Genomic DNA, 27883 nt, shown 5'->3' with positions numbered 1-27883 from the left:
GAAGAGCATTATTAAGAGTCAAATAGCCCTGGCCGGTTTGGTTCAGTGGTTAGAGCGCCGGCCTGTGGTCCTGAGAGACCCGGGTTCGGTTCCCGCTAAGGGCACGTACCTCGGTTGCAGTTTGTCCCCGGCCCTGGTTGGTCGTGCGGGTGGCAGCCACTCGATGTGTCCCTTTCACATCGATGTTTCTCTCTCTCTCTCTGTTCCTCTCTCTCCCTCCCACTCTACCTGAACAAAAAATGGAAAAATGTCCTCGGGTGAGGATTAAAAAAAAAAAAAAAAAAAAAAAAGAGTCAAATAAGAACCAACTGTAAAGCTTATCTTACCACACATCTGTGGTCTGCTGGAAACATATCACTCATCTGTTATCAAAAATAACCACTGTAACTGTCCTAATACATCTTACAGCAGCTGTTTTTGAGTATGTCGGGTTTCTGTTGAAGTTTGGTACCGTCCACTCAGTACTCCAAATGGCAGCTGTTACTGCCGTCTTGGTGGCTGTGTGGTGCCCAAGGATCCCTGGAGAATTTGTTCTGGGATCTCACTCAGCACCTTACACTAAGAGTGTGTACCCCTCAGAGTTCCCTGTTGGGGAAATGCAACCCATTCTGATACCAGTCATCATATGGTGACTCACTAAGGACGCTAACTCCATTCTCCCCCTTCTACCATCATGGAAACAATTTTATGCAGAAACTTTGCTGTGAAGATGCTAAGGGAAGAAACTGAAGTAAGCTGAATGATGTTTAAGAAATAACTTTCCACTGGATCCTTTTCGATCTTCCTCAAATCTTAACAATAGAAACTGGGACCTTATTTAAATAATCTGTGGTTACAATCTACCTTCCATAAAATGTTTATTTTCTTTTGCTTCTAGCTTGAATCTAGCCTGAGCAAAGGATGCAAACATAGGAGTTAACCAAGTGCATTCTAGTCAACTGTATTTGAGTCTTAAAATCTTCTTGGTGTTGATATTATACTTGTCAACTACAACTATATTTGGCAATGACAACTAAAAGAATAGTACAAGGCAGCCAAACCCATCTGTTTTTCTCCCTGCCTTCCTCCTTCCATCCTCGTATTCTCCCTTCCTTCTTCCCTTCTTCTGTCTAGTCCTTCTTGCATCCCTCTATCCATTACTTTAAAAAACGACTGTCTCAATTTAGATGCTAGGGATACAGTTTCCATACTTCAAGGACTTCATAGCCAAGTAGAGGAGACAAACACGCAAGACATGATGTCCACATGTGCTAAATGCTGACCCAGAAAGACAAGGAAACATCCCTATGAAATCCTTTAAGGTATGAGATTACAAAGAGGAGATTCTGCAGGGTCAATCGGGGGAGGGGAAATGTATTGAAAGGTTTTAGGCAAAATATTACTAAGGAGGCAAACCACGAGTCCTACAATTAACGGAATGATAGCCCCATCAATAAAAATGTTGTAAGATTGAGATTGAGTGTACCCACACACACACGCATGCGTGCACACAATCCCTAGGTTTTCCATTCATGGAAATCATATTAAAAAGGACACCGTGAAGCAGATCACATTCTCCCATAGGAGAAATGTCAAAATTGGAGGCAGCCTTCCTGAGTAAGGATTCAGCATCCCACAAATCACAGACATTCTCAACAACATGTCATAAAAGCAATGACATAAATGATAGCCACTGCAATTCAAAATCATAAGCAATGCCTCTTATGCTGAAAAGCGGGCAGACATCACGGCATCAGAGACGGAATGTGACAGCCGGACGGCGGCCCATTGGAGTCATCACTTCACAGATAGAGGCCAAGGAGCGAACCCCTTTCCCGTGGCCGCGCAGCCGACAGCGGCAAAGCCAGGTAGCGTTCCTCCCTCTGTTCCCATGACTCCTAAAGTACAGGAAACGGTTTTACTATAAAACTGTGTAAGATTCACATAAAGCTCATTTGGGTACGTGGACAAAAAGGGACAAGCTCAGGGAGGCCTGCGGGGTGGCCTTGCAAACTCAGAGACCTACAGTAACCACAAAGGATGGTCTAAAGGAACACTTTTTAACTAAAAGCAGTTTATGGCAGGTAGTCATGTCCTCGGCCAGCATCTTCCCTGACAAAGGTCGATCTTTACCTTCACTGAGCCTGCCTGCTGTCTTTTTGCATCTACGATAACATATCTTTGGAACATCAAAGTGATTTTCCTTTTTCCGGACCCCTCAAAGCATAGGCACCTCCCTGCAGAGACCACACATCTCCTCATTGTTACTGAGCTAATTGTTCACTGTTAGCTATCCTGTACCCACCTCTATCTAAGATGTATGTGTCTATCATTTTACTTTTCATCCAATCCCAGAGGTTTCCTCGCTTTGCTTTCTCCCGCCTCCCTAATCTATCACCAATGGGTTTCCTGTAACCCACTTCCGCCTCCTCTTTTGATTGTAATGTATGAAATAAGGTGCAAAACTGCCCGTCTCTGGAGCACCATCTCAATCCGTTGAGATTTTGCTTCCTGGCAATTGTTGACAGTTTTGGTTCAAATAAATTCACAAAAATTCTTCACAGGTTTGCATGTTTCTTATGTTGACAGCTATAAGAAGAGGGGAAATGAAATTGCATTTGCCTTCTTAGCATTTAAGATATTTAGAATACTGGAAGGTGTCTTCTCTACAAAAGCTATCTGAGGTGTTTCTTCTTCTTCCTCTTCTTCCTCTTCCTCCTCTTCTTCCCCATCCCCCTCCCCCTCCCCCTCCTTCTTCTTCTTTTTCTGGACAATTTTCCTTGAAATTGGTGGAGACGTTCAGGATGGTTCCACACACCTTCGGTACCTCTGTGGGGCAATCTCCTTGGTGATTTGTTGACAACTATCAGTTTTTCAGCTATCAGTGCTTAACCTTACAAACATGGAAAACCCCATAAAACCACAGTTGCTCATCTGATGTCTTCCTAGGAGGGACAGGAACACAAAGCACCCAAGACTGATTACACTGTGAGGAAAATACACGAGGTGAACACACGCCATTCTGAAGGGCAGGCGCAGAACAACGTGCAACAGAAGCCCAGGGGGAAGACATCACTACAGACCGAAGTCATCCTAAGAAGTTCCCCGAGACAGGTAGGAATCGAGCCACATCTTAAGGAATGAGGAGCAGAGAAACAGGAAGTACATTCCAGGCAGAGCAAACAGTCAACAACAGATAAGTGCATGGAGGTGACTCAGAAATCGTGTGGAAAGGAGCAGGAAAAGGACGCCCTGAGCAGGAAGACCAGTAGAAGACATGGGATGCGCCCACATTCCCATGGACTCCGAATGTCAGGGTTTGGGGTTGATCCTCTAGGCCAGTGAACTTAACCATGTATCTTGAGTCACCGATGCCAAGTGTGTTGAAAGTAACTTGTTGATAAATAACAAAGCACTAAAAGGAAAGTATTACAAAACAGTCGACTTTGGTGGTTCCACGTCGGTTGCCTGGGGTCTTATCACTGTAGCCTGCACAGGCTGCAATTCACTCCCCATCTTATGCCGAAGGACTTTTCTCTGCAGGCCAGCAAAGTGCCAAAGAGTCAAGCCCCTGACAGCCTGGTAGCAGCCCCCAGCCAATGACTGATGGCAACTGGTGCATAATGACCTCGGCTCCCTCGCCTATTGCGGGAGACGACGCTAAAGGACATGTCCTAGTTCTAAGCCTGAGCTGCCCAATGTGGTGGCCACTAGTCACATATGGCTTTGAGCCCTTGAAAGGTGGCAGGTCTGCATTAAGTGTAAAATATACATCAGATTTCTAAGACTTAGCACAATAAAATAAAAAAGGATGTAAAAGAATCTCAGCCATTGTTTTCATGTTAATTACATGTTTAAATGATGTTTTGCTATGTCAAATGAAATGTTTTACAAGTTTCACTTTAACTTTTCAATTTGGCTACCAGAAAATTTTAAATTGCATGTATGGTTTGCATTACATTTCTATTGGTCAGGACTGTTTAAGACTCTCAGTAAATACTACGTCTTTTGCTTTTAACAATATAATGTTTGATTCGTGATTAATCTTCAATGGTACCTATTTGCTCATGTTACTTGCAAAGCAGAGGTCTAGAGAAAATAAAATAAATTTGGGTAAAAATAAAATTGATACTAAAAATTGATGTGCCTGCTGCAAGGTCCCTCTAAAACTCATTTGCTTATACGATGATGTAATGAACAGTGAAATACCACATGCGTGCTTCTCTTCCCCACAGAGCAATTTTGAGTTTCACCAAAATCTGATGCCCAAGTTGTGCACTGTGCAAATAAACCTCGTTGGTGAGGGAAGTATTTATGTGCTGCCTCTAGTCGCTGGTTGAGGTCTGCGTGGGAAACGGAGGGCACCAGATCCCAGCACCTCTGGCCCGGTGGGCAGAGCAGGCAGAGAGGCAGGGGCCTGAGCATGGGGTTGACGGGTCGCACGCAGCCCTGATGTGCCTGCTGCAGGGTCCCACGGCGGGAGATGTGGCTTTGTGAACGGGAGATGGAGCCAGCCAGGGAGGCCCACGGCTGGCAGATCAGAACAGTTGGTCCTGTTATCTCTGAATGCCTGGAAGGAGCCCAAGGCCCTGGAGACCCCCCACCACCCCTTGTGAGCCACATCCTGGTCGCTTTCCTTCTTTAGCAACTGTCACAAAGACTCATCACAAGTGCCACCGTCTCCATGACTACCGATGGTTCCAGCCCATCCAGGCCTCATAGTCCTTGCAAATGTCGGTGTGGGCGACCCAACACACCCCTTACCCAGCACTGACCGCCAGTGGGTTACACTAGGGGCGCTGTACTGGTTGTCTATGGCTGGCAAGGCCTCTTCAGGGTAGGGACACCCAGGCTGTGAAGATTGTTAATCATTTTGAATGTTATCCCTGCCCTACATCAGGGCACATAAGGTAAGACACACAGGGCAATGCCCTTGCTGAACCTGAGGGGTACATATTTGAACTTCCTCCGCGCAATCCACTTTGGAAAGAATGACGGGGATAAATTCAAGAAGCTGTAGATGGCAGCGAACACGGTCTCTGAGCCACCTCTGCAGGGTGTGCCCTGGTAAGGAACTGCCCTCAGCTTCCCAGCCCAGGAAGGCGGCTGTCGACGCCTCCAGGCACACAGTGTTCACGCCGCTCTGTCCCCGAACGTTGTGGTGTTCACTCCTCAGCCTCTGTTCACCCCTCCGGCTGACACTGTGCAGCAAAGGCTTCTGCGGGCCTCTGAGAGCCGTCCCAAAGCCCCCTGGCGTCCTCACAGCAGGAGCATCGCAGGCGCCGGGCGAGAGGCCTCTGCTCTGCCATACGGCCAACCCCTCTGGACAGAAAACCAGTGCTCCAGACCAAACACACAAAACCCATTCCCAGAACCCCAGCATTTCCCCAGCGCCGATGCCTGCAGCTGCCAGCATCGGCCGTCAGAAGGCAACGTGCCAGGTGAGCGCCCTCATGAGTTCTACACAGCGAGGGTTCTTGACCACGTTTTCAGCTTCTCAGTCCCTTTCTCTCAGCTTGAAATAAGTGGAATAGCTCCTTTTTTTTCTTCTTTCCAATCTGGAAGTTTTTGTTTGTTTGTTTTGGAGAAGCTCTTCTTTCCCCCAAAGCAGCCCTCCTCATGGGCTAGAACTCTAGACAAGGAAATCTTGAAGTACAGCTAGAGTCTACAAAGAAGTCAGTTCTCATGGAATGTTCCAGAATAAGCTGCAACATTTCTCTTTCCTACAGGAATGGGAAACTATTTTGTCTTGCTGGCGCATAAAGAATAGCGCCGACCTCTTCTTTTGCATTCCTATAGAGCTTATTGATAAATCAATTATTTAGGATCCAAACACCCATTCTCACAGCTATAAAAAAATCACTAAAGTTTCCCGATTTATAAGGTTCTGGTTATTGTGGCAAACATTTAGGAACTTATTTTACTAACCAAGAACACGCAAAAAAAGATAGCACTTCTATTTTTTTTAAAACACTTTTTTTTCTTTGTTGATTCTTAGAGAGGAAGGGAGAGGGAAAGAGAAAGAGAAACATCGATGAGAGAGAACACCGACTGGCCGCCTCCTGCATGTCCTCCACTGGGGATCTGGCCGACAACCTGGGCATGTGATGTGCCCTGATCGGGAATTGAACCGGCGACCTCTTGGTGCATGGGTCGACGCTCAACCACTGAGCCACAATGGCCAGGCTAGCACTTCTACTTTTTTAATAAAAACATTTTTGGTGTCCAAAAAGAATATAGTACCAAAAGGTGTTCTCTCTATATATATACACACACACACACACACACACACACACACACGTATACATATACACACACACGCGCGCGCACATATACATACATATGTATATGTATATATTAATCTAAACTTATTTTAGCTTCTAATATACTCTAGACAGATAGGCGTGGCTACTTCTGCCCAGTTCTTAGTCTTGTCCTGTGGTTGTCCCTGTGGCCCCACAAACCCAGGTCTCTGGCAGCCCCCTGTGCTTTGCAGCCTTAGGCCTGAGCCACCTGCTCCAGACCATCTGATGTTCCTCTCATTTCACACCGCACAATATGTTTCACTTTATTCAATACTCAGCGCCACATCTGGGACCAGCCTGCTTCTCAGGTGTTCCCGCCATACCTCTGCCTCACCCAGCTTCCCCTCCTGCCTTGGGACAAACCCCCCCCAAGTGGCCAGACTTGACAAGCTGCATCACTGGGTTGATACCTTACACGGCTCGTCTCAGAACTCCACCAGCCTCTACTGGGTATTTGTCTACTTTCAAATACACTTTAAAAAATCTAAATAGCGTCCTGGCCAGTTTGGCTCAGCAGTTAGAGCGTCGGCCTGCGGTCCGGAGAGACCCGGGTTCGGTTCCCGCTAAGGGCACGTACTTCGGTTGCAGTTTGTCCCCGGCCCTGGTTGGTCGTGCGGGTGGCAGCCACTCGATGTGTCCCTTCACGTCGATGTTTCTCACTCTCTCTCCCTTCCTCTCTCTCCCTCCCATTCTATCTGTACAAAAAATGGAAAAATATCCTTGGGTGAGGATAAAAAAAATTTAAAAAAAATCTAAATAGCAACAGTGTATATTAATTCATTTCTGCTTTCGTTTCAAATCTGCAATTTTAAGGAGCTGTAATAGTCATATGGTTCATATCCTTAAATACTGCTTAAACCGTAATTGAACTCTGTGTGTTTGGATGTAGGTTTTAATTTTTCCAGCGGGGGTTAGTAGGCCATACAGTTGGACATGGCTGCACATCTCCCCAGGCTTTATGAATCCCTCCTAATCATGCGAAACAGACCCGGACAGGAGCCCTGAGGCACCTCTGGAAGGCATGTCAGTTCAAGTTTACAGGGGCAGGGAAATGATGGCTAGGACTGAACTTCTGCTTCGAAAACCACTTACGTGGAGCCAGAAAGACCTCTATCGCCCTCAGATGCACCCACCTGGGCCCATTTCGTAATCGTGGAGAGAAAAGCATTTACTAAGGTGATTTGAGCCAAAATAGTGGTTTCCCTAGCAACATTCAGATAATTAACGTGTGTTACTTTAAAAAAGTAGTATGTATCCTCGCTGACTTCACTCGCATCAATTTGGCCCCAGCTCTGGCTCATTTAATAACTCGGGCAGGGACAGAATCAGGGCTCGCCTCAAAGGCCATCCTCCTTCTAACGAGGCAGACAGAGAAGCCCTGCCCTCCAAGAGCTTAGGCTCCTTCCTCCTGCCCCATCTGTGTAACTGTGAAAAGCATGGCCGGTTCCCAGCTAACAGAGGAATTCCAATCCTCATCAGCCTTTACTGTAGGAGTCGTTTCCGGAATCACTAAATCTTAGGACATCTGGAACAAATCAGTCAGGTTCACTCGCTGTAACAACTGGATTAAAGGCAACGAATACTCCGGGGGAGCAGAGGAATTCCCAAGATCTGTGGGCTGCTCAGAGGTCTGACGTCATGAGACAGGGATGGTGTGCGGTGATGTACGACCTGGCCCGACAATGGCACGGTGCCACCTTGTGTTACACATAAGCTGCCCATGAAACCGGGCCATACACACGCAACACGCAAAGGAGCTGGTGTGCACGGCACAGAGGCTGGCCGGCCAAACACCAGAGAACCAAGTCAGCATGGCCACCATGGTCCCCCAACTGTTATGGCCATAATTCCCCCCAATTCTAGCTCAAGAACCAAACAGGCGACATAAATGGTCGCAGACAATAAAATGTATTATCATCCTGGATGTGGAACTGTTTTCTCCTGTGAGGGGCAAGGGGGAAGGAGGTCTTTCCTCCTGGGTCTGCTGCATCTCCGGAGGCCTTGAAGGCAGACACAAGGACACACATCACCTGCAGCACCTCAGACCGCCGCGAACGGGCCCATCCGTGCATCGAGGGGCCGCCTCGTTCACCACCTGGCTCGGTTTCTCTGCTTTGGGCCCGAAGCACTAGTTTTCTTGAGCTCATCAAAGCTCTGATGAGCAGCTCCCTGTGTCTTTAATAAATAATAAACCAAGGACAAGAAATGAATCGTTATTTCCCAGGCAGTGTGTTCTGCAGACACTGAGAGCCACAGACAGGAAGGCAGGACCACAGCCGTATAGCGAAGCCCCAGTTCTGAACATCACGATAAAAACCTGCGTCTACTCCAGTAAGCAGAGCAAAGCATTTGTTTCTCCGAAGCATTTGGTTCTCCAAGGCACACCTTTTCCCACACTCAGGGGAAACTTCTAGAACAGGGGTCTTTCACTTGTTTTTGTGTCTCCAGGTACTCTTGGCAGTCCCGTGAAGAGAATGGACCCCTTCTCGAAATACTGCTTTTAAATGCATAAAACGAAAAACAGCATTACAGAGAAACCAATTACATAAAATACAAGAATCATATTTTAAAATGTGTGGTTTAGTAATAAGTGCTATTTTTGAAAAATAACAATGACTAGTAAGATTGGGCAGTAGATCTAAAAACCGCCGTAACTATGAAGTTGGGATGAATGTAAATGATATTTCGGAAAATCTGCAATACAGTAAGTCGATATGAAAATGTCAGCGATTTCCACGTGTGACAGTCTCAGTCCTGCTAATAGTTCGATGCTTTGCTGTCCACCTTCATAACGGAATAAAATGCTAACCTCAACCCCATGAACTCTAGGCACAGATCACCAAGGGGATGCGGACCCAGGTTAAGAACCTTCAGGAAGGTGAGAGGGAGCGACTGAGGTACCGCTGGGACAGGGAGGCCACCAGGACAGAGTGGGCAGGGACGCCAGGTGGGGGGGAGGACGGCATCTCCGACAGGTGTAGAAGATATTTGTAAACGCTTGGACTCCATTCACCTCGACCCCACCTGGACTAGCAGTGCACCATCTTTAAAACTGGGGAAGGTGGGCAGGCAGGTACGAAGACGAGAATCTTTTCCTTCTTGGCTTAGGAGGGTAAACTGTCTGAGTTCTTCCGCACAAGAAAAAAAGAGAGAGACAGAAATGTAAAAGGTGGTCTTTCTTAAAGAAACACGACTGGGGGCCGAAACAGTGGCATTCACCTCTTGTTCAAGTCTCATTATCACAGAAAACATTCCCGAAACAGAGCCCCGTGTTCCTGGCCAGGAAGGCTGACCGCTGCAGCCGAGCCTCGCGTGTGCCCGGAGCACTGAGGGGGGCACTGGCGTGCAGCTGCCACCGGGGCAGTCTGCAGGGACAGGCCTCTCTCACAGTGCCGCCCCTCCCCTGGGAACCCTGCCTGGAGAGCCCTCTTTAAAAGTGAAGTCCCAGGGAAGAAGCAACCAGCAGTGACCCTACCAGATACGAAGTCCCATTGGCCACCTGAGGGGTCCTCCCCCACATCACTCCAAGGCCTGGTCTTTAAAAAGCCCAAACCCCTCCATTTCAAGTGAGCAGACTTTTTAAAAGCCCACCGGTGACTGTCTCCCCCATTCATAGCTGATAAACACACTGGGTTTCGATTCCTTCTGAAATCCAGTCCTAAAAAGGGATGACACGGCCTGGCCAGGAGGCCTGAGAACAAACGAAAGGTGAGGTCTCACTCGACAGGGTCTCAGGTCCCCTGGAAGCAGTGTGACAAGAGCGTGGGTGGGTTATAGGGAGATGCCATGGGGAGCAGGGGGGCGGGGGAGGAGCCGCTCAGGGCTGTGGTTTTGGCAGAGTCTGGCCTTGGTCCGATTCACACCAGGGCTCTGGAGCAGAAGACCCTGTGTGAAACTGCCTGCACTTGACACAGGGGGCTGGCTTTGGTACCCCAAATCCGTCAGTCATTAGCTGAGGGCTGCCCAGGGCGGGTGTAACCTCCCAGGCAGAAGGACTCCCGTGAGGTAAGGGCCCTGCTCCAGGCCAAAGTGGAACAACTGTGAGTCCTTAGCAGCCAACCCTCAGACAGCTGGGAACAGGGCACCTGACCGGCAGAGGGAGCCGGGCGGGGCACCAACAGCATCCACCCAGCCTCGTCACTTTTGGATCACGATCACCTGGAATGGAGTCAGGGCAGAAGGCTCATAAAATCCAGACGTTCTTGACGCGGTGCCTCCCCTTCTCCCAGTAACAGCAATGGACTGGGACTTAACGAGGAGTTCATGTTACTCCCCAGTCTGTCATTTTTGGCTCTGCGGGGAGGGGCCAGTGACCACTGGGAACAAAGCAAAGGATCACCCTCCTCAGCCCCGGCGGTCCGTGGTTTCCCATCTGTGCCCCCCAGGTTACCAGGTGGCTCAGAACACACTTGGCGGAAAAGCTAACGAGGGCGTGTGCACCACCATGAGAAACACTTGTGTGGAGGGAGGTCCGTCTGAGAAAACAGAACCACTGTGCATCCTCGGAGTCCGGCTGTTCTTACGGTCGCTGAGTCGTCGTGGGATCCGTGGCCAGTGTTCGTGGCAGGAGACCGACAATACGGTCACCCAGAATAAACTGAGAATCTCAGCAGTGATCGCAGCACGTGGCTCCCGACTGGACAGTGGAGAGGAACCCAGGTGCTCCGTCCTCCGGGGGGGTCCCTATCTCGGGCTGAATGTCCGGGGAGAAGGAAATCGCAGCCGCATCATTTGACCCTGCTGGAGAGGTGCTTACACATACAACCTCCAGCGGTTGGCTATATTTGGAAGCCAAGGAAAATACTACCAAATAAAATTTTATTAGGTATACCCGTGAGGTAGACCCAGACTTCCCAGGTTGCTCGGGAGGGGGGCCGGCTAGGAGACCGTTCCCCGCTTCTCCTGCGGTTGCCATGGTTACTCCTCAGCCTGCCTGCCACGCTCCTCGATGGATTTCCCATCCTCTCACCATCCAGATGGGAAATCTCCATCGGTGTCTGCTCGACAGGGGCAGGGCTGTCCCTGAAATCCCGAATTTGTTAGGATAGATTTCTACAGCTCATGCGTGGGAGTGGGGGGCCCTGAAAATGGAGTGACCTTCCCAAGGGAAAAAGGTCAGTTGCTAGGGTGATGGCCCCAGCGTCACATTGAGGCCAGTAGGCCATTCAGGAAATCGGATCATCCCTCAGATAAGAAGGAATGTCCTAAATTGGACAGCAGCACATCACAGTAGGAGCAAGAGACAGGTTCCCAAAGCTGCCATGGCTATTTATTGATTGATTTTTAGAGAGAGAGGACGGGAGAGGGAGAGAAATATTGATGTAAGAGCGAGACACTGATCAGCTGCGTCCTGCAAGCCCCTATGGGCATCGAGCCCACCACTCAGGCATATGCCCAGACTGGGAATTGAACCAGCAACCTTTCAGTGCGTGGGACAACCCCCACCGAGCTGGGCCAGCCAGGGCTGCCACAGCTATTTAAAGACAGAGACCCGTGTCTAATGGCTGGAACACTGGACTTGGACTCAGGAACCTCCCAGCAGGTGTTTTTCCTGCCACTGCCATTTAACTTCCTTCTTGACCTCAGACAAGTGGCTCAAATCCCTGCCTGACAGCTTCCTGTTCTGTACCTGAAACGCCGTGGCTCCAAGTGCGTACATGGAGACTAGCCACGAAGGACCCGTGAGCTCGGCTTGTTTCTGTCCCGCCTGAGTTACTTTGGAGGGTGTGTCTCAGAGTCCCCGGGTCACCATCTGTGCTCATCCCCAGGCCGAGCCAGAGCGAGGGCCCCAAAGTAATACAGCTGTGTGGCCAGCTCCACCCTGGTCCCTCCCAGGATGACGGAGGGGCCAGAGGTCTTATCCTCTCTGCCTCGGATATGCTGTTCCCCATCCCTTGAATCTGGTTGGCCCTGTGACTTTGCTTTGGCCAAGAGAATGTGCCCAAAGTGACAAGGTACCAGCTCAAAACTAGGCTTCACGAGGCCGTACGTACTGCCGTTCTAGTTTTTGGACCCCCGCCACACTATCAGGGTAAGAGGGTAAAGGGTCAAATATATGGTGATGAAAGGAGACTAGGCTTCAGGTGGTGAGGCCACAATGGGGTACACAGAAGTCGTATGATAAAGTTGTACACCTGAAATTTATATAATGTTATTAACCAATGTTATCCAATACGTTTAACCAAAAAACCACACACACACACAAGAATAAGCCTGGGCTGGCCTGCTACAGGATGAGGGACACGTGGAGGGAGCGGAGGAACCCCAGGCAACAATCAGCATAGCACACACACTGGCACCTGGGCAACCTGAGTTTGGTGCAGACCCACGCGGGAGACCAGAGACCCAAACAGCTGAGCCCAGCCCAAGCAGCTGACCCAAGGATCTGGAGCTAAATAAATGGTGGTCGTTCGACTCATGCGGCCATGCGTGTTTTTACTTGATTGATTGGGGTTTTTTTTAGAGAGAGAGAGAGAAGAGGGAGGAGGAGGAGAGGGAGAGAGAGGGAAGAAGAGGAAGAAAAAGAGAAGGAGAGAGAGAGAGATTTATTGTCCCACTTATTATGCATTCATTGGTTGGTTCCTATGTGTGCCCTGACTGGAGATCAAACCCAAAACCTTGGCATTCCGGGATGATGCTCTAATCAACTGAGCTACCTGGCCAGGGTACGGCATGATGTTTTGGGGTGACTTGTTACACAGCAGTAAGTAACTGATACGCTGGTATTATGTTGCACCCTTACTGGCAGGCTTCTCTGTATACTTCTTACTCCCCTCTCTATTTCCTGCACTTCTCAACTAAATTATTTCTCCTCAGATCTGTCTCAGGGTCTGCTTCTGAGAGAACTCAGGCTCAGACAGGGCGGTGTTTCTTCCCTGAGCTTCCAGGGATCCCAGAGAATTACAGTTACTGTTTTCATGTGTTTCCGCTTCTAGACAAAGAACATTGTGATGCAGTAGTTTGTCCCTACTTGTTTCCACCAAGCCTGGTACAGCCACAGCAAGTGCTCTCTCAGTTTGTCAGATAAATGAATATATTAGCACTGTGTCGGGGGAGGAGAAGCTAGGCACTCCTGAGGGGCACTGCACTCTTCAATGCCTCTTCCAGTGTGTAAATGTCCCTTTGCTTGTCTTCCTCTTCTGATCACCTTCCCAGGGCCTAACTCCCAGCCCAGCCCAGGCCGTGCCCACAGAAGACCACCCACGTGTTCCTAAAATGTGGGAGAGACACCCGCTGCCTCCTGCTGGGAGCCCACATCAGAGCGAAAGCTTATTCTGAGGGAGGAGATGAGGATGGACCGGCGTCACCTCTCACTCAGAGAGTTCTTCATTGGAGCATTTCACCTTTCCTTCAAGAATATACCATTGAAAAAACCATTCCTGTTTCCAGAGATTCCAGAAACAGCACTACAAAAGCCAGCTGCTCCTAATCAACAGATTTCTTCTGCATTTTTCCCCCCAGATCTGAGGCAGAAAGTGAAGAAGTGAAGAAAGAAAGAAATCACATGGCCAATGTTCTGGCAAGGGCAAAAGTTTTCCAGGTTTCCGATCAGTTTCCACTCACCTTCCTTCTTTCCTTCAATAACAATAATAATAATAATAATAATGTTAAACATTTGAGGGAACTCTTGATATGCCAGCCCCACAAGCTCATGGTCAAGTCTAAGACCCTCCAAGAAGAGAAAATTCAACCTACGTGGATTAGGGATGTGGTGACTCCTGCAGGGACTGCCACCCACCCAGCAGCACTGACGGTGAACATCTCCCGAGAGAAAAGCTGTCAAACGGCCCACGGGTCAGACAGCACATCAGGGATCATGACTGGGGGTGGATGGAAGCCATCTCTGATAAAGGATTTTTACCCATCAACCTCCTTTGTGAATCGGGGCTTTTCACACAGAGGACTTTCCCCCAAGGTCCCCAGCCTTGGGACTTCTGGTCTAGAGCCAGCTGACACCAGACCCCAGCAGCAACTGAGGCCCATGGACAGGAAGAGAGCAGGGTGTAGAGAGGGACCTTTGCAGCTTTAATTCCCCGCCCCTACCACGAGCTCTTGAGCAAGTAACTGGCCTCCCCGAGCCTCTGTAACCTCCCTACTAAAGAGTGTAGTCCTGCTGGTGGGAATGCAGCCTGGTGCAGACACTGTGGAAAACAATATGGAGTTTCACAAAAAATTAAAAATTGAACTGCCATTTGACCCAGTGATCCCACTTCTAGGAATATATCCTAAGAAGCCTGAAACACCAATGAGAAAGAATATATGCACCCCCATGTTCATAGCAGCACTATTTTCAATTGCTAAGATCTGGAAACAGCCCAAGTGTCTATCAATAGACAAGTGGATAAAAAAGCTGTGGTACATGTACACAATGGAACACTATGCAGCTGTAAGAAAGAAAGATCTCTTATCCTTTGAGACGACATGGAGGAACCTGGAGAGCATTATGCTCAGCGAAATAAGCCAATCAGAGAAAGACAAATATCACATGATCTCACTTATTTGTGAAATATAATGAACAAGGTGGGCTGATGAACAAAAGAGACCCAGAGACATGGAAGTAAGGATCAGACTGACAGACCTTGAGGGTGGGTGGTTGGGAAGAGATAAACCAAAGAACTTATATGCATAGATGCATAACCAACGGACATAGACAACAATACTAAGAAGGGTGGGGGGAAGGACGGGAGTGGGGAGGAGGGTGTCAATGGAGGGAAAAGGTGAAACATCTGTAACAAAAATAAATACATTAATGAAATGGTAAACAAATAAATAAAAAGAGTGTAGCAATATTTACTTCTCAGTGTTGTTGAGAGGATTAAATGATACACTGTTAGCTCTCATCTACTGGGTGCTTACTATATGCAAAAAACTTTTGGAAGCACTTACATATGTTTTAATTCATTAAATACTCAAAATAACTTTATAAGGGGTTGCTCTTATTTCTCCCATTTTATAGATGAGGAAACAGAGGCCCAGAGATGTTAAGCAGCTTGCCCAAGGTTGCACAGCTGGTAAGACACTACAGTGTGTTTATGTATACTGAGGACTCTATAGGGTACCTAGTGCATGTAGGTGCTCAATAAACCAGGGTCTCTTTTCCTTCACAAAACAAGACAACTTTATTTCTACTCTACCCTTTGCAGTTAATGATTCTGAACACTTTGCCATTTTTGAGAAGGAGAACAATTTGTTTCCAACTCTAAATAGTTCTCTAGGTGCAGTGATCCCCCTTCGAAGGCTGGTCTTTCAGGGACAAAGCTACTCATCTCCCAGCCAAGGGTTCTGGGAAATTCACTCGACTCCCCCACCCTGACCGCGATAATAGCATTAGTAAGGCTATAACCATAGGACCATTACATGTGGCCACTAGATGGGTCTTCTAACTTCATAAATATTCTACCGTGTCTCTTCCCCTCCCTCAAGAGTGCTTTCATTATTGGAGTTGGCTAGCCAGACGGCACTGAAATGTTCCACTGGTCTCCTGTGGGAGGCATCAAAAATATTTTTTTTAGCTCAACTGCCATAGTCTATATTTCTTTTTCTTTAACCTAATCACGTGTGATGCATTCTTAGGTACGGTGAGTATTCAGACAGACAAAACAAAACATAGTTGCATCATTTTACAAATGGGATTTTCAGTCCTGTCGAATAGAAACTATCTCTACAGATTCAGCCCTATTCCTGGACATTTTTGGAAATGGCATGTTTTAGAACTAGGCTCAAGACCATTAACAATTGTGGACTTTTAATTGAACAGTTGATTGTTTTAGAAGACAACAGGCCTGCCAGAATTCATGCTCTCTGGAGAGGAAAATAAAAACATCCATGAGTCCCAGTCACAGAGAGCATTTCCTGGCTCGATCCCTGCCACTCTGGGTGACCCAATCACTCCCAGATGTCGTTCCCTCTGTCTCCTCAAGACAAAGGCTCCTCAGTCTGGTGGGAACTTGGCTGCTTCCAGCCACAATGCCTTGGACTGCACTGTCTACCAGTCTTTGGAAGGATCTTTCTCTGTTACCCCTTTTCAACTTTTCAGTACAGTGAGTCACAGCTCATGTGAGAGCCAGGTTCGAAAGACAGCACGAAAGGCAAATACTGTGTCCAAATGGCCCCCAAGAAGCCCTTGGGGAGGCACCCTGGGGGAGGTCAACACAGCATCTCTCCTGAGTCCGGCCCTGCCAGCGGTGCTCCTGCACCAAAGGCTACTCTACGGACCTGAGACGGATGGAGAGCAGCCGACTCAGAACCCCGGCTGGAACATATTCATGGGTGGAACAGAGGACAAATAACCCACACCATTTTCTCATTCTCTCCTCTGATTCTCACCCCCTCTCCTTCCTTTCCCCTCCCTCCCTCCCTCTCTTCCTCCCCCGACCCTGCTCCTGATCTCCTCATCTCCCACTATGTTCTCCTGACCACCTCCTTCACTCCAGACCCTGCAGAACTCCATGAGAATCCTGCTCTCCACGCCTCCATTGCTCTGCTCACATTTTCCTTCTGCCCAGAATGGGTGGATCCTCCTCATCTCCCTAATTCCTCTCCCTGCAAGCTGCTCCATGGCCCTGTAATGACCTTCCCACCTCTCTTAAGCACTGAGCACCATCACCTGGCCGCCCCCTCCCGGCCACACTGCCCATTGTGAGAGGAGCCTGGTGCCCAGAACTCCCCTGATTTGAACACTGAAGGAATGTACATCCCCCCTCAGGCAATAATGAAATGAGAGAGTTAATCAATAACCAAAGAAGTTCACTTCTAGTTCAAACCTCTAAGCCTTTGTCAACCAAATCCAGACCTTGGTTTCCACTCGCAGTGTACTGACCGGACCTTCCGCACTTGGGCTGGCTCTACATGCAGGTCTGGGGGAGCCCACTGCAATGGAAACCGCAGGCTTGGTTTTATAGCTCCACTTATCCAATTATCAAGTAACATTTCTCTGGTAGCTCCTTTGAGGACAGCTTTGGGCCCGAGTGTAATGAAGGTTTAATGGGGGATGTAGCTCAGAGGCTATTTCAAGAGACCAAGGGGCCTCCTGGGAAGTAACTTATCCTAAGAAGAGACTCCGAGCTCTGCCCAAGGACACTGCTTCGGAGATTTAGAAAGTCTTCTCATCAAGTCTCTAGGTCTCATGTCTGAGTTCTAGAAAGATGGAATTGCAAGAAAGGCTGAAATAGGCCGGAAAACCGCAAGGCATCAGAAAAGAGAGAGAAGCACCCTGTCCCTTATGTCGTAGGACAGAGAGCATTATTGGTCCCAATTCTCCATCCCTTCTACATTGTACCCTTGGCTGTGTGTCTTTTCAGTTCCTCTCACTAAAGGGTCAGAGTATATTTTCTTGTCCGTTGACTTTGGGTTTGGCCATGTGCCAAGCAGAGTAAGGCTGAAGTAAGAATGCACCGTTCTGAGCCGTGGCCTCAAGAGTTGTTGAGCGTTTCTGCCTGCCCTGGAGCACCACGGCCATGCCAGGGGACAGGGATGCCAAGGCTAGCCCACTGGCTCCAGCGGGACAATGAAAGACACATGCAGCAGAGCTGACTGGGTCGCCCACATCTGGCTGAGATCAACCCACCATCTGCTGAACCCCAGACGTGTGAGCATGTCAGCCCAGATCCAGCTGAATCCGGCCAACCCTCTGCTGCCCTGCAGGCCCTTGAGAATAAGTGACTGCTGTTTTAAACCACCAAGTGTTAAAGTGGTTTGTTATGCAGCGCATTTTGTGGCTACAGCTAACTGATACATTATTGATTACTGGGCCCACAGAGCAGAACTGGTTTGGACCAACACTCTTAAGAGGCAATGTTGTGGAAGTAGAGGCATAAGGTCCCTTACTGATCAGGAGCCTTGGATTTTACCTCTTAATATATGAAAAGCGCAATTCAAGAGAGAGAGACGTGACCATCCGTTACTGGGCAGCAAGAGCATCAGGACTTTTCTAACCTAATATCTAACCTTGGAACAAGTGAGCATTTTACTACCACATGAACTTATCTATCGTCCAAAGTAAATGTCAAACATTTACAGTAAGCCTCAAGACAAAACAAATACACATATTTTGTTTCCTCTTACTTTTTCCCTAAAACACTTTTTGGAAGACCTATTTAAAACTAAAAGTAATGACCCAATAGTTTACAAACCTTCTTTAGATTTGGTTTCTTTAATAATCCCAGGAGGTCCTTCTTACTAAATGTTAAAAACTCCCCATATCCACTTCATCAGGTTGAAGTAATTTTCTAAGCTTGGTGAAACATGTGGTACTTCAATGTACCACTCTTGTCCTAAGTAAAAATAATGCTAATTAATATTTAAGTGGCTTGAAGGAATATTTGTGTGTGTGCGTGTGTGTGTGTGTGTGTGTGTGTGTGTGTGTGTTGGGGGATTACATCACCTTTCACCCAATGAATGCAAACAAAAGAAAAAGAATCTTCGTATTACTTTCCTTTGATGGATAGCACATTTATCATCATAAGTGTCCCAGTGCAGTCACTGCTTCATGAGGGGATATTTCTTTCATTCCACCCACACTTAACTTTCACAGATACAAATAAAAGACATAGTTGGGCGTTCCGGAGAATAACTGTCAAAATGGATGGCGATTTTTGAGCAATGGTAATAAATCATACGGAAAGGCTTTCTGGCCCCAAGGCTAAAACAGTCTTTCAGAAGGAATTGTCTGGCAAAGAAACCATCCTCTGAAGTGTGGCTAAGGGACTCGGGGCCAGCACCTTCCTCCTGAAAGAAGTCTGAACTGCTGGTTGGCGAAGAGGAAGTAGGAGGCCTGTGTGCGGTTCACCTTTTAGCCTGGGGGACTCGCAGACGGGGGGAGGAAACCCTGAAACAATAGAGATGGGCCCTCACTTGGATCAGGACAGCCTGCCCCTCCTCCACCCCCTCCTGCCACAGAACCCCTAACGGTTGTTAAAGCAGACACCACTGCTGAGCGTGGGAGAAAAATAAAAAGAGCCTTTATAGAACGCTCAGTTCAATCATATGCGTTGTCCCAAACAGTTCAATACTGGCACCTTCATATGGTTCAACGTAACACAGTGAGTCCATATAAACTATCCCCCGCACACACACAAGCACAAATACTCTCAGAAATTAGAAATACAGACGATATTGTGAGATGTGGAATTGCAAACAAGAACCAAACTATCCCCCCAAAATAATAGCCGTTGTTAAAATTATTGTATAACCTACATTTTTAAAAACCCACAAAATAGCATTGCAACCCACCAATTCTATTTACCCTCTTGGGTGGGGAAATCTGCACATTCAGGCTTTGGGCCTGGAGTCAAGACAAAAGAACTTTCCAGAACAATGTCAAGCAAGGAGCACTGACTTACCTGGACAGCAGCAGTTGCCCTTGAAGCTGCAGGTCAGCAGCACAGTCCTCGGAACGGCAATTCCTCTCGAAAACAGTCTGTGAGAAAGACAACAGGAAGGTTGGAACAGGATTTAATGGTAAATGAGCGAATACAGCCAATACCTTCTTCCAGCGGGTTCTCCCACGAGCCCTCCCTCTCCGCTCCCAGAGGCCAGTGCCCAGCGTGCTGAGGGGCCCTCTGGTGCTCCCGGAAGCCCACGTCGGTACTGGTCTTCCTGCAGTGTGCTCCTTACTGGACTCATCTTGCGGTCTGTTCGCGGGCTTCCTCGAGGAGTTTTCTCAAGAAGGGTACATGGTAGAGACCTCTGAGAAGACCTCTCACTGCCCCGAGATGTGTGTGGATAATCGTCAGTTAAGAATTCTCAGGTCACTGTCTGGCCATCCCCCTCTGTCTGCTGTCTTGGGGAGGCAGAGACTCTATATTTGAGATGGATTCTGCCTGAGCAATGAGATCGCATTATAATTTTTAGTTCCGAAGGGAAAAGTCAAAGGCAGTTAGGCAATTAGGCTGCAGGCACCACAAAGGGCTGAAGGGATCCTATCCTGTGTCTTGGCAGGGCAGCCAGGGGTGAACAGGGACAGAGGGTCCTTTTCCCAGCTAAGACGAGGCCTTGACAGCCAAAGCCCCACCCAGCGCTGGGCCTACGGCTCAGTGTTCCAAACCTGCCATCTTTCCCCAGCGCTGGTGGAGGGGGCCTGAGCTGGGCCTATGGCTCAGTGTCCCAAACCTGCCATCTTTCCCGAGGGCTGGAGGAGGGGGCCTGAGCTGGGCCTACGGCTCAGTGTTCCAAACCTGCCATCTTTCCCGAGGGCTGGAGGAGGGGGCCTGAGCTGGGCCGACGGCTCAGTGTTCCAAACCTGCCATCTTTCCCCAGGGCTGGTGGAGGGGGCCTGAGCTGGGCCGACGGCTCAGTGTCCCAAACCTGCCATCTTTCCCGAGGGCTGGAGGAGGGGGCCTGAGCTGGGCCTACGGCTCAGTGTTCCAAACCTGCCATCTTTCCCCAGGGCTGGTGGAGGGGGCCTGAGCTGGGCCTACGGCTCAGTGTCCCAAACCTGCCATCTTTCCCGAGGGCTGGTGGAGGGGGCCTGAGCTGGGCCTACGGCTCAGTGTCCCAAACCTGCCATCTTTCCCGAGGGCTGGAGGAGGGGGCCTGAGCTGGGCCTACGGCTCAGTGTTCCAAACCTGCCATCTTTCCCGAGGGCTGGAGGAGGGGCCCTGAGCTGGGCCTACGGCTCAGTGTTCCAAACCTGCCATCTTTCCCCAGGGCTGGTGGAGGGGGCCTGAGCTGGGCCTACCTGGGGAGGCTGGCCAGGCCAAGCAGCGCTTTGGGAGGAGTTACACTTTTCTCATCTCTGTGGTACATGGTGGGCTCAGCCCTCCCTCCCTCCATCTGGTGTCAACCTGTCTGGCGTTCCAGTCTATGGACAGCCTGCTCCCTGTATCAGAGGCTCCACTCTTGTTAGCTGGCTTTGATGGTTGCAGTGAGATTTTGAAGAGAAGAGTCTTTTTCCATTTTTTTTTATTCCTCACTTGAGGATATTTTTCTACTTATGATCAGAGAGAGTGGGAGGGAGGGAGAGAGAGAGAAACATCGATGTGATAGAGCCACAGCGACTGGTTGCCTCCCGCACAACCTGACCAGGGCCAGGGACAAACCATTTTTCAATGGTAATTGATTCACTATTTAACATCTTCACCATCACTCCCCTCGCCCCAAGCACAGTTCCAAGTGATCTGTTTCCATCCCACCGGACAGTCCAGGTGGCTTCCCAGGATGCCAGCGCGGACTCGGCAAAGTCCCGGCCCTCGGGCAGTCTGGACCCAGCCTAGGCCAAAGGAGCTCATGTCCCGGCCGCCATTCCCTGCTTCGACCGTGGGGAACTCACGGGAGTCTTGGGCAGACCGAGAACATTCCATGCTCTTTTGGACTCTCCTGGGGGCAGGGAGAGCGCCAGATGTCCAGGAGAGATCCACGTGAGACCCTGCGCTTGGTTTGCCGCCTCGGCCGGGGACAACAGGAGGAAGTGTGTGACAATGGCACGAGAATCTCAGGTGAGGGAAGCGGCCTTCTGAGGTTAGGAATGACACCTCCCCCCGAGCCGAGGAGACACTCGCCAGAAGGTCCCTCACGCACACGCCTTGTACCCACCTTGGTATTCACAACTTTAATCTTTTCATTTTTTTCTTCAGGAGACTCTCCACCCAAAAACCCAGCTCTGCTTCTGGTCCTCCATGCTCATGTCTTGCTCATTTCACAGGCAAGAGAGACAGTCTGACTTCCTTACCAGGTGCTCAGGCCTCGGGGTACCCATTTCTCTGACCCAAATCTGCACTGGAAAAATCTTCCCTTCTGCTCTAATAGGAAGTAGAATTCTTAGCCTCTTCCAGCCGTCATGTTCAGAGGAGGGTCAGTCTCTAGCACTTTAATACACACACACACACACACACACACACACACACAATCATTGACATAGGTTAGACATGGTTTATGTGATTGCTATGGCAACCAAGCCCCATGTTAAGGTCTGAGAAAATTGGACAACTGCATTGGGTGGGAATAAATGCCTTTCAAATCCCATCCCAAAGGGACCAGAAGGGACAAGAAGGCTATTTTTAAGCTAAAATGAGTGACATATTTCCCGATGGGACATATTACTTTGCAGAGAGTCTCTGCCCGGACAACAGGGGGGACAGCTCTGTCACACTGGCACAGTTGCTCCCTAAAGACTATCCCATCCGTAAGAAGAAATGAAGACAAGTACTTTGTAAAGTTAAAGCTGAGACAGCCCCTCTACCTCAGGGTCTGCACACACTGTCCGTTTAGACTTTGAACTCACGGGAGAGGAGCCTGAGACACAGAGACGGAGGCAGACCTTTCTGGTCAGCGAGAACGTCGAACTACTTGTTTCCCTCACATGTACTTGAAACTAGATAGTTTTCACACTCTTCTCACCATGGTGCCCTTTCTGGGAAGATGACCCATAAGTCGATGCCTATAGAAGTTGGACTGATCTTATTGAAATTGGGATTGGGGGGGGACCTTCTTCCTCTAACACCCTTCTCCTCCACTGGGCCAAACCGCTCAGTCGAAACCAACTCATAACTGATGAGTCAACTCTCTAGGTGTATCAGATGGAACCTCTGAGAAGTCACCTGCCAGACCTCCTGGGGCCACTGGAGAGCTCCCAGCCGGCCTCACCAGGCCCAGGCACAGCGGTCTCCCTGAAGTTCATCTCTGATCTCCCCACACTCAAGAAAACGTGGTGGTCCCTGCCGGGTCAGGTCCAATGCCTCGGCCAGTGAACAAGTGGCCTCACACGGAAAGACTGTTATGTCCGGTCCTGGTGGCCCATCCTCTTCCCCCCGCTCTGCAGCCACATGGAAGACCGTTAGCATCCGTCAGTCCCTCCTTCTCCGTCAGTCTGTCAAACCCCTCCAACCCTGAGTGACCAAATCCTACTTCTTCTTTAGGCTCTGGCCAATTCTCCCTGTCTCCACAGAACATCTTTTCCTCCTGGGAGTGTCCTCTGGAGTGAAATACACACACACTAACCCGAGTCTCACTTTCTGCTCTGTGTAAGTTTTTCCTGCATTGTCTGTAAGTCCACTAAAGCAGTGATGTTTTATTTATCTCTCTTTTTTTAATCCTCACTGGAGGACATTTTTCCATTTTTGTTCAGATAGAGTGGGAGAGATGGAGAAAGAGAAAGAGAAAGAAAGAGAGAAAAAGAAACATCGAGTGAAAGGGACACATCGAATGGCTGCCTCCCGCACAACCCCAACCAGGGCCGGGGACAAACTGCAACTAAGGTACGTGCCCTTAGCGGGAACCAAACCCGGGTCTCTCTGGACCGCGGGCCGACGCTCCAACTGCTGAGCCAAACCGGCCAGGGCTATTTCTTTTTTATCAAGGTCTTACATGTAGTCAACATGCAAACGATTGATTGACTTGCTCTTGGATTTATAGTCCTTTTAAATATTCTTCTGGTCAACAGATAAAATAAGTTGGGGTTATTGTTTGTTTTTTTTTTTTTTTTTTTAATCCTCATCCGAGGACATTTTTCCATTTTTTGTACAGACAGAGTGAGAGGGAGAGAGAGGAAGAGAGAGAGAGGGAAACATCGATGTGAAAGGGACACATCGAGTGGCTGCCACCCGCACGACCAACCAGGGCCGGGGACAAACTGCAACCGAGGTACATGCCCTTAGCGGGAACCGAACCCGGGCCTCTCCGGACCGCAGGCCAACGCTCTAACCGCTGAGCCAAACCGGCCAGGGCTGGGGTTATTGTTTTGTTTTGTTTGTATCAAATATTTCCCAAGGAGAGAGGCGGGTTTCTGTTTTCCTTAAAAATCCCAGGAGAAGGTGCTCCTCAGCTGTCTCTCCTGCAGAGGCCCGCAGTGTTGGAGTTCCATTCTTCCCAGAGCACCCGGCATCCCCATCCATTCTCAGCACTGGTGGCCACCCCGCCATTCCCTCACACAGCCGAGCACCCCCCTGCAGTCCACTGTCTCCCACGGCTGTGCTTCACCCAGCAGAGCGAAGGCGTGGCCCCTGCCTGTCTCACTCATTCCCACTCACAGCAAAAAGCCTGGGGTCCATCAGTAAGTCTCCACCTAGCAGGCCCTAGTCACTGTCTCCCAGCTGCATACACTGTGCAGCTCTCCCCCCAGGACAGGGCCATCACTGGGGGCGACTCTGCCTCTACGAGGCCGCCACGCCTTCATCCACTCCATGGCAAGCCCAACATGGGGTCAGCGCCTTCCGCTGCAGAAATCAAGGCACGTGAGGCCCAGTGAAAGAAGGAAGATGCGCCTGGCGGAGCTCTCCCAGAGGCACACAAAGTAAAGCTCAGCTCTGCCTCCTGGGGTGGCCTCGCTGTTACTCTGACTCTCTTCCCCTCAGACTGAGCCAACATCTGGAAGACACATGGGGGAAGGTAATTAAATTATCTTTTTTAAAAAAATTATCAATCAGGAAAAGGAGAATAAGCAAGGATCACTCTCCCAGAATTTATCTCAGGCTCCTGGACAATCTTCCCAATCTAAGGTCAGTATTTTTCTTGCAATTTCCTTTAAGCCAAAGAATCACATAGTTAAAACAAAAATAAGCACGTGCGCGCACACACACACACATACACACTGCCACACACACACACACACACACACACTGCCACACACCTCCCTACCAAGTCCTGCTCTCCAGAGGCAACCACTATTATCCAGGTCCACTTTATGTTTCATTTGATGATTATTTCCATAGCTCTAAAAACTATGCTGATACTACTACTTCTTGATTGGTCAGATTTGGACATTATCTTACAGAATTCCTGCCATGAAAGACAAGAACTTATTTCACTTATATAATGGCCCCCTCGTATCCACCTTCCTAATTTTAACAGGTAAGTCATTCCTCTTAGCTCCTCTACCGCGGTGACTCGCAAATGTGAGCTACATCAGAATTGCCTGGTCAGCATGCTATGCACAGATTGCTGGGACACACCCATGAACATCTAATTCAGTGGGTCGGGGGTAGGTCCGAGAATTTGTCATTTCTCATAAGATGGCCAGAGGCTGATGTCGCTGATTCAGTGACCATGCTTTAAGCAGCACTACTCTGCTGGTGACCGCTACAATTCTAAGTAGCAAACAACTATTTCTTGTTATGTCGTCAAGTTTTATAATATCTCTCCGCTCACCAATTTCAAAGATTAAAATGTGAAAGAACTTCAATAGTTCAATTTTTACTTCTACACAGTCAAATTTAATGACATTGACATTTCATACTATAACCATAGTCTCTGGGATTGATTGTAAATACTCAAAACCAATGTACAGTGTTAATGTTATTACGGCCACATGATTCCTGTTCTCACAGAGCCAATAAGAGTGTCATGATGATATCTCCCCTACAAAGTTAAACTCCTAGAATACTTAATTTCTACTTAAGAGAGAATATTTCTAGTATCACAGTCTTTCTCTTCCTTGTACTCTTCTTGCTTAAAATCCACCACACTTTGTTTCATTTTTTTAACTATGGCATAGTGAATATATTTATATTTTTCTGGGAGTTTTTTATTGCCTTTATTTTTTTTTATCCATAGGAGGAATATATTTTATCAACACTGTATCCTGAATATTTGCTGTTTGCTTGGCATTCTGTCTATTGCTGGCTTCATTCTTCTTGAAGTTCATTGACCCTCTGTTCTAAATCAATCACCTGTCTTTCAGACTTGCTGCACAGTTGTAATCCTGAATTTCTTGTCGTTAAACCTCTGGGTATTAGTCCAGTTTTTTTGTATCCCACAACTTGCTCCTTTTCATTGTCTGCCTTGTTTGTTTAGAGCACAGCTCAGGTCATTTCCTTGGGAGGGCTACTAGGGAAATAGACTTCCTGGGTCCTTGCTTGTCTGAAAAATTACTTTGACCTGATATTTGACTATTCGGCTATGTATAAAATTCTAGTTCCGAAATCGCTTTCTTTCACAACTTTGAGGCCCTTTTTTACCATATTCCAGCTTCCAATCTTGCTAATAAGGAGTCTAGTGGGCGACACAGCCTGACCAACTCTGTTGTAAGCCAGCATATACCCTCCAATATCACCATCCTGTACTCGGTCCTGAAGCATTTAGAATTCTCCTTAAGTCTGAGGAGTAGTGACATTTCAAAATGATGTATCTAAGATATTTTTGGTTTATCTTGCTTGTAAGTCAGTGGACTTTTTATTATTATTTTAAAATATGTTTTTATTGATTTTTTTTTTTTTTTTAAGAGAGAGGGGAAGGGAACAATAGAAACATCCATGTGAGAGAGAAACATTGATCGGCTGCTTCCTACACGCCCCCTACTGGGGATCAAGTCCACAACCCGGGCATGTGCCCTGACCAGGAATCAAACTGGGACCTCTCAATCCATGGGACAACACTCAATCCACTGAGCCACACTGGCTGGGCTAGGGACCCTTTACATAAAAAATACATAATTAACACTAGAAAATTTTTATTCTATTCTCTCTCTTATAATTTCTTCATTTTCTCTCTTTACTTTTCCTGATAATCCAATTACTTGGGTATAGGACCTTGTAGATTAATCCTTTATTCTCTTATCTATTTGTTTTTGTCTGCTTACTGGGAGACTTCTTACCATTATCTTCTAATCCTTTTACTAAACTGTTGGCTCTGCAACCATAATATAACTTTCAGAACTTTCCTTGTCCTCTGATTCTTCCCTTCAGAAAGAAATAGAATTTCAACCATTTTATAATGGATGGAATATATTCTTTTAAAATTTTTACTGTATGGAATATATTTTGAAGTCTCACGTTTATTACATAGAGTTTAAGTTGGTTTTGATTTTTTTATAATTGCTTCTATTCCCTGAATAGTTATTTCCTTCTAATAAGTTCTCCTGTAGATTTTTTTTCATGTACCACATTCCCCCCAATCTCAGATTTCCTTGGTTGTTCATTCATATTAAGAACAGGCTTAAGGGCTGACTGGGAATCTGTGGGATGTCTGGGTGGATGGTGGGAGCGGAAGCTAGCCTGTGCATTTGAAGAAACGCCAGAAGTCAAGGTTTTCCTCTGGGGCCCCATTCTCCCCATCCTCTCTCTCAAGCAGTTTATTCAGTTCTTTAGAGAAGAAAATGCCTGGTTGCTTGCAATTCTGCAGGCCTGAAGCAGGAAGGGGTAGGGGAAGGAGCGGAAAGTCAACTCTTCCACATACCAAGCTTCCCTTAACACCCGCGTTTTCCACCCCATTTCACCCTCTGTAACTGCCGCCTTGGCCTTGGCTGCAGCCTCTCTGGATCCGTGGGTGGATGGGCACCCAGCCTCTCTGTGGGTAGTCCCAGGTTCACCCACCAACACTTCTCCATCTTCTTTATTTGCTAAAACAATTACAGACTGTCTCACTGACTGATGCCCCTTCCCCCATAGGATTCACCTTCGTGTTCAGATTACTCATCCATACTCATTCTGATGGGGTCTCAGAATACACAGACCTACATATGCACGCCTGGTCCCTTGAACCAGAAGTGATGAAGAATAACGTTCTTGTCCAGGTCCGTCTCTGCATCTCTGGCTTGGATGAGGATGCTTGACTCTAAAAATGGCAGTCAAGGCTGTACGATGCTCTTCACTAAGAAGACCTGCCCTGTGCCGCTGACAGATCAAGAGAAACGAGAGTTGGGTCCACGGTGGGAGGTGTGCCCAGGGGAG

At 48.2% G+C, this 27883-nt stretch overlaps 1 protein-coding gene across 1 annotated transcript in view; it reads right to left on the bottom strand.

Moving 5' to 3' along the window:
• Positions 1–27883, bottom strand: part of ITGA9 (integrin subunit alpha 9) — a 288355-nt gene that overhangs the window by 107637 nt on the left and 152835 nt on the right. The window contains exon 17 of the mRNA XM_036267254.1: positions 19625–19701. Coding sequence (XP_036123147.1) covers positions 19625–19701 — 77 coding nt within the window. The remainder of the gene's footprint in view (positions 1–19624; positions 19702–27883) is intronic.

The sequence above is a fragment of the Molossus molossus genome, unplaced genomic scaffold (genome assembly GCF_014108415.1).
Source record: "Molossus molossus isolate mMolMol1 unplaced genomic scaffold, mMolMol1.p scaffold_m16_p_18, whole genome shotgun sequence".
Classification (NCBI taxonomy): domain Eukaryota; kingdom Metazoa; phylum Chordata; class Mammalia; order Chiroptera; family Molossidae; genus Molossus; species Molossus molossus.
Note: the sequence above shows the minus strand (reverse complement) of the source record. Positions and strands in the feature narration are given on the sequence as shown.